The sequence below is a fragment of the Vanacampus margaritifer genome, chromosome 2 (genome assembly GCF_051991255.1).
Source record: "Vanacampus margaritifer isolate UIUO_Vmar chromosome 2, RoL_Vmar_1.0, whole genome shotgun sequence".
In the NCBI taxonomy this organism is placed as follows: Eukaryota; Metazoa; Chordata; class Actinopteri; order Syngnathiformes; family Syngnathidae; genus Vanacampus; species Vanacampus margaritifer.
This window is the reverse complement of record NC_135433.1, coordinates 17,984,751-17,997,854: the sequence shown is the minus strand read 5'-3', so window position 1 is coordinate 17,997,854 and position 13,104 is coordinate 17,984,751. Positions and strand designations below refer to the sequence as shown.

Below are 13,104 nucleotides of genomic sequence, written 5' to 3'. Positions count from 1 at the left end.
TTGAAACAAAAAGCGGAGAAAAAGAGCTTTTTGTGAAACGATGTTATTTCATGCACTCTAGTGAATTGTACACTTCTTTTTGTCCATGAATGATGCCACAAACACCTAAATAGTGCTTTACTTCTGTAATACACCACCACCAACAATGAAAAAGTGTTTTTAGTTTGCAAAATACGTTTATTTCCATTCAACAGTGTAACAATTTGACAAAACAATTTCGCAAACTTTTTACAAATGTGTGCAACTGTGGTACTATTTACAATTATGTGGATGTTTCAAATACAGTTTTTCTTTTTGTAACGCTCTCCTGCGTGCAAGGAGAGGGAGCAGGGTTTGCACAACAGATTACTTTCACTTTCCATTGTCCGTTTCGCGTGCAGACGGCCTTTATTTTCCGGGGAATAGCAAGTAGCAGACTGTACACACTCCTCCGATGAATATGCATTGGACTCGGGGCACTCTTCGTCGTCCGATTGAACGTCCGCCTGAGCGTGCTCGGTTGTGCTCCGCGTTTTCCGGTGTTGCCATCGCTAGCCCGTGAACCTTTTATGACGTCGTCATAGCCGCCGCGTCAACGCTTCCAATTTCGCCATCAACCTCGTAGACACCATCATCATCATCGATGATGATCATCGTCGTCATCAATGTGCTCTTTATAGCGTTGGTCGATGCTTTTCGTCTTTGAAAAAAAATGCTCGAGCGTGTGCTGCTTGCAACCGGTCGCCATGTTCTCTTCCCTTCCCCAGCCATTGTCCCCTCTAGCTCCGCCTCACGTCTTCTACTGACGCCTACCCAATCTTGTCAAAAGAGAGTCATTGCTGCCATCTAGGGGCCAAAAATAGTCATTAGGCTAACTAGATCTGCTTGAAACTTTCACCACAGCTGGCCAAAGCTTCCCTCCACCCGTTTCAAAAAATATATATAAATAAAATTGGATGACGTCTTTTAACGTCATTGGCGGCCCTCCGTAGGTTTTTACTTGACGTCTTTTAACGTCAGTGGCAGTGAAAGAGTTAATAGTTTTCAGACTAAATTTGGGTTTGAATTTCAGGCTCCCTGTCTGCGGATGTGACGTCATGTGCACATTGTGTACGTGAAGAAGGGGATATAAAGTTTCATTTTTCGGCCACAGGTGGCAGTAGCGATTCGAAATTCAATATTCTGCGTCCAGTAGCTTGTATTTAGCATTTAAAGTCATATATATATATATAGCCATATAGCATTTAAATTAGGATGCCAAAATACTTTATCATTTGAAAATCATCTTTCATTACACCTAAAAATAAATAAACTTCAGATTAATTAAATAAAAAGGTATCAAGTGTTGCTTGTATGCTTGTTGCATCTTCTCAAGCCCATAAAAAATACCTATTGCTACTTTCCTACAAGTCTTTTTTTTTTGACTGAATGATACATACTCCTTTAAAAAAATAAAAAACATACATCACAAAAGACTTTACCTTAGGTTGCACAGCTAGTAGTTGTCAGCACGACCACAAATAGCCATCAGGACCTTTCATTGCATCATATATTGAAAGGTTGACACGCCACACTGGTGTCAACCACGCAAGGAGCCTCGCCTGGCAGCTTAGAAGAGGTAGAACGTTGACATTCTAGGGCATAACACAAAGAGCACAAATATGTGAACAGTCATGAATAGCTTCATTTTTCATCATACAGTTTGAGTTATGTTCTACACTTTACACTAAAGAGAATTTGCCAGAGAGTTAGTTTGCGAATAGTCATCTGCGAATCAGCAAGAATTAACTGTACTTCACAAAAGTGTTGCAACAACAATAGCAAAAGGATGCTATGGAGGCCTACATTCTTGTTTTGTTTGATTGCTAAAATGGTAAAACCTAAACATGTGATTTTGCAGAAGAATATACAGCTCAGTCGAACCTAGAATTTGGGAGCTGGCTCAAAATGGAGGATAAATCATGCATGACTCCAAATTTAAACAAAAAGCTGTTGTTGTTGTCCTTGTTGAGTCTGCCAGACCAAACCTGAGGAAACCTTTCATTATTCCATTATCTGTGCTCACCGCAGACTGCTTGATTGCAGCATTGCCATCTTTTTCTTTCACCTCCTCCCCAGAAGTCCAGAGTGCTGCATTTCTCTCATGTTTACAAGTCCACGTTTGAGTGATTGTTTGACTGTCACACAAAAAATACAGTCAAGATTCAGCATGCACCTTTACAAAAAAACAAAAAAAGACGAGATTAACACTTTCTTTAAAACTACAGACTGCAAAAGTCCATTCTTATGGACCTTTTGCACGTGACGTCACAGCCCTCATGGGAACGCCCCCTCCGGGATGCTGGACGACAAAAGAGCCACTTGCCTGCATTGTAACCATTGATTCTCGTACAGCGTAAGGTCCTTTATCTAATCGATTATCATATAAAATGGTCATATCTTGCTTTGCGGTCGGTTGTACAGACAGACAAAGGAGTAAACCAAATGTTGCTTTTTATCGCATAACTACTAATGAAGACAAAAGACGTCGATTGATAGCAGCAATCAACAGAAAGGACTGGCAGCCCACAAAGTATTTACGGATTTGCAGCGATAATTTTTTGCGAGGTTAGTAGACAAATGTTGTAATTAATAGATAAATGTTCATGCATTTTATCAGTACACTCTAACAAAGATTGTAACAGAGGTGTCGAATTGTGTGTTTCAAATCACATCAACGAGCCAGATAGTTAGCGTCCACTCCAACTGCACGAACACACAGCGTCGTTTTCAAATGCACCTTCTTCAAAATTATTAAGTGCATTTGACTGTTTAATAATAACGGGGGATTTCGTCTTTGTGCTTGAAGTTTTTCACTCTGGAACCGGAGTCATATTCATGAAATGACTGCATATCTTGCCACTACGATAGTCATTTGTTCCATGCTAGTCAACATCGTAACATAACATCATCACAGCGTTTCAATATAGAATGGACTGTGTAAAAATAAGTCAGTTGGCATGATAAACAAGTTTTACCTTTGCATTACGAGGTATATTGTGAACGTAGCAACTCGTCCCAGAGACCGCCTGCGACAAGCGTTTAAATCAGCCCCGATGTAAGGAGAAGAGACGGCATTGACTACATAATGATATAGGTCGTGCGCTGTGAATTCCGGCAAAGTCGGCGATTTGATTCACTTGGTAAAAACAGCATGCAACAGAAGGGAAGGGGCTGTTTTCAAACTAGCGATCTCCAACTAAAGTAAATATCGCGCTCTATGAGTCCCGACTAAATGTGCAACTTCGACTGACAGGCGAACTTTGGTTGAAGTAATAGATTCCATGGCTCGATGGGCAATAATAACTTTTAATTTGTAAAATAACAGTCGCTAAGTCACTAAGTCGCTCCGGGTCACGTCCACTTCCATTCAACAATCATTTCCTTCCGCTGTCCATCTTAGGGCAGTCACGTGATCACGTGACGTTGGTGCAAATGGTCAATAGCTACTCTTCTCTCTTTTTTTGCACCACTCATTTTGAAAATTGAGAGAGCAGCTTTGTAAGACCTTGAGAAAACAACTTGGCAGAAAAAGTTTTCCTTTTCTCATAAGAAATCCATAAGAAATACACATAAAAGGGTTCAAAATATCCTGGAGTACTGGCCTGTTGTTTGAAAATGTTTCTTCTCTCACAGAGGCAGACTTATTTGGGTTAGTGGAAGGATATAATGCTTTCAAAACACGCACACCAAAGGTTCTAAATGTCTCCAAAGGAGCTGGCGCTGCTCATTATGCAGACATCTTGCTTTAGGAAGGGAAAACAAATACAGTACAGTAAGTCCTTCTCTTTCCTCCTCCTCACACCAATTTAAGACTTAGCCTTGTGCTTTTGTTATAAAATACTGAAAAATGCATTTTAAATTCCCCCCCAATTTGAGATGTGTGTGTTCACTCCCTTCTGCATTGAGCTTTATTTGTCTGAAAAGCACGTGGCTTCTCTTTCCCCCACCAACAATCGACTTCTTCTTAGCCACTGTTTTCTACATGGGGGATTAAAAAAAGTCAATATCCAACTAGTAATTTGAGTGAAAAGACACTACTTTTGTAGTATTACAGTGCAATACGTTACATGTTGCATACCATCAGCCTCTTAAAATAATTGCCTAATTTTTTATGCCTAAATCAATTCAATTTCAATTTTTTTTGTGTTTACTGAAAAAATTACTTAAACTGTAACAAATTGATAGTAGAATTTACAAGAAATAATAATAATAATAATAATAATTCTTGTAAAATCTTTTTTACATGTACTTACTGTATATAAATTCCAGTTACTTACTGTACTATATTTACTTTTACAGCAATTCATTGTAATCTAGTTTACAATCGTTTTTTGTATTCTACGTAATTTACAGGAATTTAATGGTATCAAAAGGGTCGCTGGAGCCTATCCAAGCTGGCTTTGGGCAGTGGGTGGGGTACACCCTAAACTGGTTGCCAATCGCAGGGCACAAAGAGACGAACCACCATCCACACTCACAATCACACCTAGGGACAATTTGGAGCGCTCAATTAACCTGCCATGCAAGTCTTTGGAATGTGGGAGGAAACCGGAGTACCCCGAGAAAACCCACGCAGGCACGGGAAGAACATGCAAACTCCACACCGGAAGGCCATAGCCCGGACTCGATCTCACTCCCTCAGCACTGGGAGGTGGACGTGCAGCTAACCAGTCAACCACCATACCACCCTGGTTGTAAAATCATCCTCGTTCTGCAGCCGAGTGCATAAATGAATATTAGCTGTAATGTTGCCTGTTTATCAGAGAAATGCGATGTGAAGACGATGCAGACTGCCCTCGCGCTAAAATATTACTCTTGTTCTTGCTCCGGTGACAATACAGGGTCCGCTATTTGATTCTTCTCCTATAGAGATGCCCACCAAAATGTAACAATCTTTACAGTATTTACCTGTATTTCACATAAATACACGCCAAAACAAAGTTGCTGTCAAATTTACAGTATTTTACCGCTAATTATACAGCAACTTATTGTACTTTGTTTTTACCCACAATGCACTTTCTTTTACCCATGATGCATTGCTGTATACAGTTAAATACTGTAAAATAAAATGAAAACAAGAAAAGGCTGTATTTTTTAACTGTAGGTTTTACAGACATTTGTTACAGTGTAGGTGATTACTTTAAGAAGGCGTCGATACTCAACTCAACAGAGGTCCGCCATTTTCTCCTGCCAAATTGCTTTGTAGATAATGTTACTTGTGTTGTGGCTGCTGAATTATTCTTCTTTTCTGTATGTTTGTGATACAGCATATAAAAAGATGACTACTTCACCCAAGGACACTTTTGATACAACAGATAAGTTAATATTGGCACTAAATCGCCTGAATTCTTCTTCTTCTCTTCCATTTGTTTTGTGATAAAGCAGGGTGATAAGATGACGACTCACATGGTCACACCCTCAGAATGCTTAAGGTATAACAAATAAGTTAATATTGGTCTAAATTTTTATATTTAATAATCTTCCCTTTCACTTTCACAAAGTAATGTGCTTAGCTAACTACACTAACCTGAGTAGTTAGTACCATTATTAAATTTGTCAGCAAAACAAAATAAATAAATTAATTAAGACAGAGTAATGGAGCGTAAGACTAAGGCTTTCATAAAATAAAAACAAGGGGTTATTTTGATAAGGAAACTAATTTCTGAACACCAGTGTCATGTAGCTAAAACAAATCTGCTTGCCATTTGCACACTTATGCCTATGGTTTAGACTTGTTGTACGGTTTAACAGGTATAGTCAAGTGTCATAAAAGAAAACTAAGTACCGGTAGGTAATTCCATAAAATAAAACAGTCCTTGGTATATTTTAGGAGTGTCATAATAACACAAGGAAAATAATCTCGAAACACAACGACGGTTAAAATAAATTGTTGTGAGATCGCTTGTGCTGGGACCGGAAAATAGAGTTACAACAACAACAAAAGTAAACCAGTCAAACCATAGAATGTTACTTATATTTTGAAGTCCAAAGCCGGAAGCGGCGTTCCTCTTTCGTCGCACTTGATACATCTCTACCCAGGCTCTTGTTCATTCTGCTGATGTGAATCACATGTCAGTGCCTTCTTCACTACTGTACAGGCGCATCTCTCCACTTGTTATTTTTTTTTTACCGGAGAAAGTGACAGAAAGTATTATTGTCTTTCGTATATTCTTCGTTAAACTCAGACCGGTAGACACGAACTAACAGTGTTATAAGGAACGGAGGGTGAACGCGTTTTGGTGGGTTGATGTGATTTTTATTTTATTTTTTTTTAACAGAGAAAATGTGCTGAGTAGTACAATAATTATCACCTGCACGATGAGGTACGGCTTGGTGGTTCTCTCTGCCGGCTTCTCGGGATTGCTGAGCTTTTGCTTTCTCGCCGTGTCAATTGGAACTGATTATTGGTACATTATCGATGTGAATAAACCAAACTACACAGGCGAGGAGCTGAGTTCCTACTCCGGACTATGGAGAATTAATGAAGGTATGTGCACTTATTGATTGCTGCACTGAAACAAGACACACAAAAAACACACACACTTTATTAAGTTTCAGATGATTTTTAATATATTTTTCTTTTGCACTGAAATTGAAATTGCTGTGATGTCAACCCATGAGTTGGTTTTGAATGTAACGGAGATAATTGAATTGCGATCAGTACTTGGCTGCAGGGAGACCAAAAGAGCCCCTGAGAGGGAATGCTGGCCAGACTGAGACAAATCGAGAGGGTTGGAGTCAGGGAGGACATCCATCTATAAAACCCTATGTGCACCCCAACATAAAAAAAAATATTCTCTTATCTTGGTAGCGTGTAGAAGTGGCTTTTCAAATACTATTTTTCAATGGGCACAACTTGACACAGTACTGAGGCAGAGAGACTCAATGGAAAAACGAATCTCGCTGTCAGGTCCCCCAAACACAAATTCTAGTGAGAAATTGCATGGCTGCAAAATGAAATGGGCGGCCCAAATTCCATAGTGATTGACAGCCTGTCTAGAAAAAAATGTGTCACGTTGAAATGCCAATTGTCATGACGCCAAACTTGAACGCAGGCTTTTTTGTTCTCGAATCAAGAAATAACATATTTTACACCCTATTTTTTTCCCTTTTTTTCATCACGCTACTGCAGGGCTAGTACTGAGTACAGACCTAGGGGGTTGCAGCGAGGCGAGCAATGACGAAGAGCCCAGATTGTGGAGAAAATAAATTGACTCCCTTGAAGACAGTTAAAGCATTGATTGTATTTTCACACATAGTGGCAGCACTTCATCAACAAGCCACCGAATGACATTTACTGTGGGATCCGTGTATACGGCGCATGCAGCAAACACAAAGGGTCAAGTACTCACCATGGCACTGCAGCTCTGCTTAGCGGTTAAAGCGGCTTTATGGACAATTTTGCCTAAAATACTGTATCTTTCCACTAGTCTTTTTATTTGGCCATTTATGACTCAAACATCTTCTATTTAGCAGATTAGCACCTTAGTTATTCACAATGGGTACTCCTGCAAGCCTCTGGCCAATAGTTTTCAAATTGGATTCGGGTTTGAATTTCCCACTCTCTCTCTGCAGATGTGACATCATGCGCACAGTGTGCACGTGAAGAAGGGTGTAGTTTCATTTTTCGGACTCACGTGGCAGTAGCAGTTTTAAATTATTATTTTTTGCATTGAGCAGCTTTAAATTTAGCACAAAAGTGCTTTCATGTAAGGCATCGCTTGAAAGTGGCAGATCTTCACCAAGTCGAGCTGCTAAGTCATATCCGGTGTCGAGGGCGGTCTTATGAAAATTTTATGTTAGATCACAATCCATCAAAATTCAAAATGTCTCACCCATGAATACAGTTTAAAAAAAAATCATAACAAAAGATTTGATGGTTGTTTAATTTCACACTGCAACAGCCAATCCGCACTCCAGAAATCCAACCATTTCTATACAAGCCATTAAAAAGTCTGGTCAAAATATGCTACTCATAAAAAGTTATTGGGATTTTTGCGTACAATTACAGGATGAAACTAGTTGCGCAATTACCTTGAAGGCCTTTTACATTGCACTTATGTTCTCGAACAAGGAGCTGAAGAGAACATTTCACAATAGGTGTTTGAGCCATGAATCGACATAATATATATGTAACCTTAAGTGTATCAAAAAATCTAAATAATTTTTTCATCCCTTCTAAAGTGAATACTGCCTTCCAAGATTGTAAAGAATAGAGCCATTAATGTAATGTTATTCAGTGTATGGGGCTTTTACGTTCACCGATCAGGTCTGTTGTGTTACAAGTCCATTCTCTTTATTTCCTCTTGACATTTTCAGGATCAAACAAGAGTTCCGTCATCCCTACCTTTACGGCGAACATGAACGCCCTGTCTGAAGTGGAGAGGCACCTTCTTGGTAAGTGCGCATGTTTTTGTTCTTAAACCAGCTTTCACTGGTTTGTTTGAAAGAAGACAAAAGGAAAATGACAAATACAAAATGCTGGTTGCAACTTGCAATGTCACTAAAAGCATTTAAGGGTTTCACCATCAGCAATTTTAGACATTCAAAATGTTAGTATGATTATGAAAATAGAATTAACGGTGCTCAAAATGACTCATTTGATCAAAAATAAAATAATGCAAAAAATGATGTGAATAAAGTATCATTTTAACCCCTGTATTAGACACAGAGTAGGGTGATGGACATGCCAAAATGACGCCCCTACAATGAAAAAAAATGGTGTAAAATCGAGGAAGCAACTGTGCAGGCGTGTGTGTAAATTGTCTGCTAAGTTTTCATAATGATTCTGATGAGAACACCAAAGACACCTAAATGTTATATTGACCTATCTGTCTTGACTTACCATATAGTGCTCCACTTAGCTCCATCTGTTGGATGTAGTTGGTCACTGCCCCCATTTGTCCTAGATACAAGTAAACTGTAACGACAAAGAGTGAAAATCATACGTGCACATCTTTATTTGGATCCTCGCCAATTACAGTACGTAATGAGCTCACTCTGGGCACATCACAAACCGATTGACTTTGAAACAAAAGACAACAAGCAGCCTTCAAAACAGCTCCCTCTTCCATCGGAGGTAATTATATGCTAGAATGGATAATTGAACAATTTAAATCAGTTCCATTTTCTGCTTGGAGCATTCAGATTCTCCCCAATTGTCTATTATTAGAACAAAAAGATCCCCAGGGTGCAAACAAGAACAAATAGGAATCCCATACTGTTGTGGTTAATGTGTGTTCACGTGATAAATGTGTGTGTTTTCAGAGCTGCACAAGGCGGTGGTCATCATATTGCCGATGAGCTTGGTGCTGCTGGTGTTTGGTTGGATTTTCGGCCTCGTCAGTTCGTTGGCCTGCAGCCCGAAGCTACTGACCGGAACCGCATTCTACTTTCTCATCTGCGGTACGTTCACATGCCAGATTTGTTTTCCCCTTTTCCGAACCAGCATTGGTACTGTGTAGTGCGTGGGCTGAGGCGAATGTCTTGTTTGCATCTACACGTAGAGAACCTTGAGAATCCACTTTCAACGCCGCGCTACAGAGTAAATTCTTTTTTTTCTCCTTGAGACAGCTATCAGAGTCACAATTCAGCTCTGCCAATACTCTGCTAATGTCGGTACATTTCGTTGGTAAATTGAAAGTGAACAGGTGGCATATATTACAGCTGGCTGACGTATTAGTCACTAAATCAGTTTTACAACGGCGCCATCTTGAGTTGAGTTGGCTTTAATGTAATCCATTGAGGGGGGCATGGTGGTATGCCGCGGGACATTTGCAATATTGGCGAGTTAGTCAATAAAATTGATTAACTCATTCACTCCCAGCCATTTTCACTGAATCAACTCCCTTCGCTCCCAGCTGTTTGACTGGATTTTGACTGGTTTTTGCAAGGCCCACAGAATATTGTGTTCTATTGCTATAAAAAACATGGAACCTACCAAAAGAAAGTTTAGTCACTTCTTTCATCAGGAAAAAAAGTACATTTCTATCTGTTTTCGTTTTAATTTAATTAGCATTAGAATATAACTAAGCTTTATCATTATTCACAAATCTGTTTAAAACAGGGATTTCTTATATTCTGCTGCCACCTGCTGGCCGTTTTGGTAATAACTACCATTGCTTCATGCATTCTCTTCAGTTCAGAGGCTGCATCAAAGCCTTCTGTGTGCTCTAGCAAGAAACTACATTAAAACACGTATAAATACGTCTTTGGGAGCATGGTAACATTTAAAATACAACATATTTATACGTTTTTGGGAGCAAATGAGTTAATCACCAAGCCCTACTCATACTTCAAGGTAGCTCTGTAGTTAAATTTATGTTACAAAAAGATTGTCTCTTGCTGTGTGGCCTCTATTGCTCGATTGGAGAAAAACCAAAATTGGATTAATAGATTTCTGTCAACAAAACACAGAAACGAGGACTGCCGTGCTGCTAAATGGTCATATAATAATGAGTTTTCATCAGCAGTCGTACCTGTTTTTCTTCTGGCAAAATTTCATGCAGCCGCTGAGTGCTATAGGCACTGCCCATGAAATCAATCAGGAGAAATAGATATTTGGTGGGAGAGCGGCAAAAGCTGCACATAAATGCACAAATCTGTCAGACAGAGAAGGCTCTTCACTTTTCCATTTTCCAGGGCAAAGACACTACATTTAATGCACAGCATTTATTTGTCTGTACTATGCACACCTCTAACAGTGTGCAACAAAAGACTGCATGTTTTTTCAAATCTTGTGCGGAACAGGTGATGGGTTTTAATAATGTTCTTTTTTCCAAAGTCTCTAGAAAACTTATTTCCATGGTGTCCGTTGTGTTAAGAATCCTTGTTTTTCTGAGGTCCAAAGGTCTTTGAAAGCATTACCGTGACGCCTCATGCTGCAAAACTTAATGCCATTTGCATTGTAGTATTCGAAAATCAGACCGCACTCAAATGTTGCTTTCTAACTCCTTGAGAGATGCCACGATTATCGCTTTCCTTTTTGATTTAATCAAGAAGCACGTGCTACATCAAGGGAACGATTTGCCTCCAACTCCAACCCCACCACACAAGAAATGGCTTCCTTCTGGCAAATTGAATAGAATAGGTTCTAACTCTGCATTCAAGCGCTGTCTGCCAACCGTGATTGTCATGCAAGACAACCGAGTCGTCCAAAGAGGTCAAAGATGATATTACGCTGATGAATGACAGACTTAATGGGAAAGCTAATCCTTCAAATAATCAGTGTGTCCGTTTTTGTTTTAATTAGCCTGCAATTGAGGACAGATGGCTTGATTTGTTTTGGCAATGTCTTCTTTTTTTATTATTATTTTTAGAAAGGGTTATTGATGACTAATTTCTATACAGAAAACTGCAAGTAATTGATGCCCCCCTCCCAAAAAATACTTGTAATTTGCTTAATTCATTTGCTTGTAAGTGTAATCCAACCTTGTACTGGCATCGTGGATTGTATTTGTCAAGTACGATATTCAAGGCATGGGTGAAAGTCTAGCCCAGCTCGCCTGTGGGATTCAGGTTTGTAAATCACGATGGAACATTGCATTGCTTAGTATTTTAGGTCAGCAAAGCTTAACGATTAGGTGGTGAATCTCATCCTATCATATCAATAAGTTGGCGGAAATGTCAACATGTTGGAAATCGGACAAGTATAAGCACCTCACAACATAGCCATGTTTTTGGCTCTACCTTGTGGTATCCTAGGGTATTACAGAAAAAAACAAAAACTGAATAGGTGATTTTTTTTCCCAGCAAATAGCTGAGCACAGGTTCCACAGTAAAAAAACATGTATTTTTCATCTGTCCAGGTCTCTTCACCTTGACTGGGGTAAGCCTCTACATCGACTACTCCAACAAGGCCATGAAGGAGTTCCAGCGGGTCGTGGCCCCCGAAGAACTGGCTTTTGTGAGCGTGTGGTTTGGCTGGTCTTTCGCCATGGCGTGGATGTCCTTCGCACTGGAGCTCTCCGCTGGCCTGCTTCTCCTGTTGGCCGCCAAAGTCACCCAGATGAAAGGAAGTTACGACTGTGGCGTCGCCGTCACTTTGTGAATGACAAAAGTCTGCAGGTTTTGCAGTTGACCTTTCGTTAAGCCACGCCCCCTTCAAAAGGCAGAATGGCCAATCATAGCAGGGCACACAACAGAGATCCTACACTTTCCATGGTGGCACTCTGTTGACCACAATCCATTCATTTTCTAGACTGGTCGCCAGCCAATCAAACAAGTTGTGTCTCTCCTTAAGGATGAATACATTACTGAGATTTAAACTCCAACCTCTGAAATGAAAGGCCGGCGTTCTAACCACTAGCTCACCATGCTGCTCAGAATACTATTTTAATTACATTTTTATTTATTGAAACCATTTTCTATTGTTCAGTTTACAAAAGCCCAAACTAACTCAGACAAGTGAAAGCTCCTGATAAAGCACAGCACACCCTTCTGCCTGCTACTGTCATTTTCCCCCAAAATTTGATAATGCTCCTCCAGGGAGCGGACTGTCAGTTGCCGGAGCGTGATGCTAGCAACGGTTACCAAGGGGGGGACAGATCTTAGCGAAAGGTCAATACGTATAAGAAAAAAAGTGCTACAAAGCCCACCTTATTCTATGTGAATATTGTACATTAAGTTCAGTTTTATTTGTCATTCATTGCGTGTGGATGTATTGTATGTTTAATTGATTTTAATTTCTTATTGTGTATAAATGTGTTGTACATTCAGTTTCGTTTTATTATTGTATGTAAACGTATTGTACATTCAGTTCAGTTTTACTGTATTGATCCTTTCACAAATCCATGTGTAATTATAGTTATGCCAGCAGACGAAAACAGCAGAAGTAATTCAGTAATAACAACTGCAATCAATTGAGATTTACTGAAGCTGTGTTGCACTTCAATCAAACTGTCAGTGGAGATGTGTTAGGAGTTTGCGTCATGTGTAAGTAGGATTTCAATGTAAACAGACGAAAGGGAGGGGCTCAGCGCATCATGGGAAATCACCGCATTGATCGAGGTCTAACCAAGTATGAAGCAACACAAACAATAAGATAAAGACAGTTGCAAGATTTGAAATGGAAGATTGCTTACT

General features: G+C 39.7%; 1 protein-coding gene across 1 annotated transcript; it reads left to right on the top strand.

Annotated features, from left to right (window-relative positions):
- Positions 1–5,912: 5,912 nt before the first annotated feature.
- On the top strand, positions 5,913–12,628 carry LOC144043870 (transmembrane protein 235). The gene is made up of 4 exons (XM_077557935.1): positions 5,913–6,508; positions 8,341–8,418; positions 9,289–9,426; positions 11,829–12,628. The coding sequence occupies exons 1-4, from the start codon at positions 6,340–6,342 to the stop codon at positions 12,068–12,070; spliced, it is 627 nt and encodes a 208-aa protein (XP_077414061.1). The 5' UTR covers positions 5,913–6,339; the 3' UTR covers positions 12,071–12,628.
- The last annotated feature ends 476 nt before the right edge of the window (positions 12,629–13,104 follow it).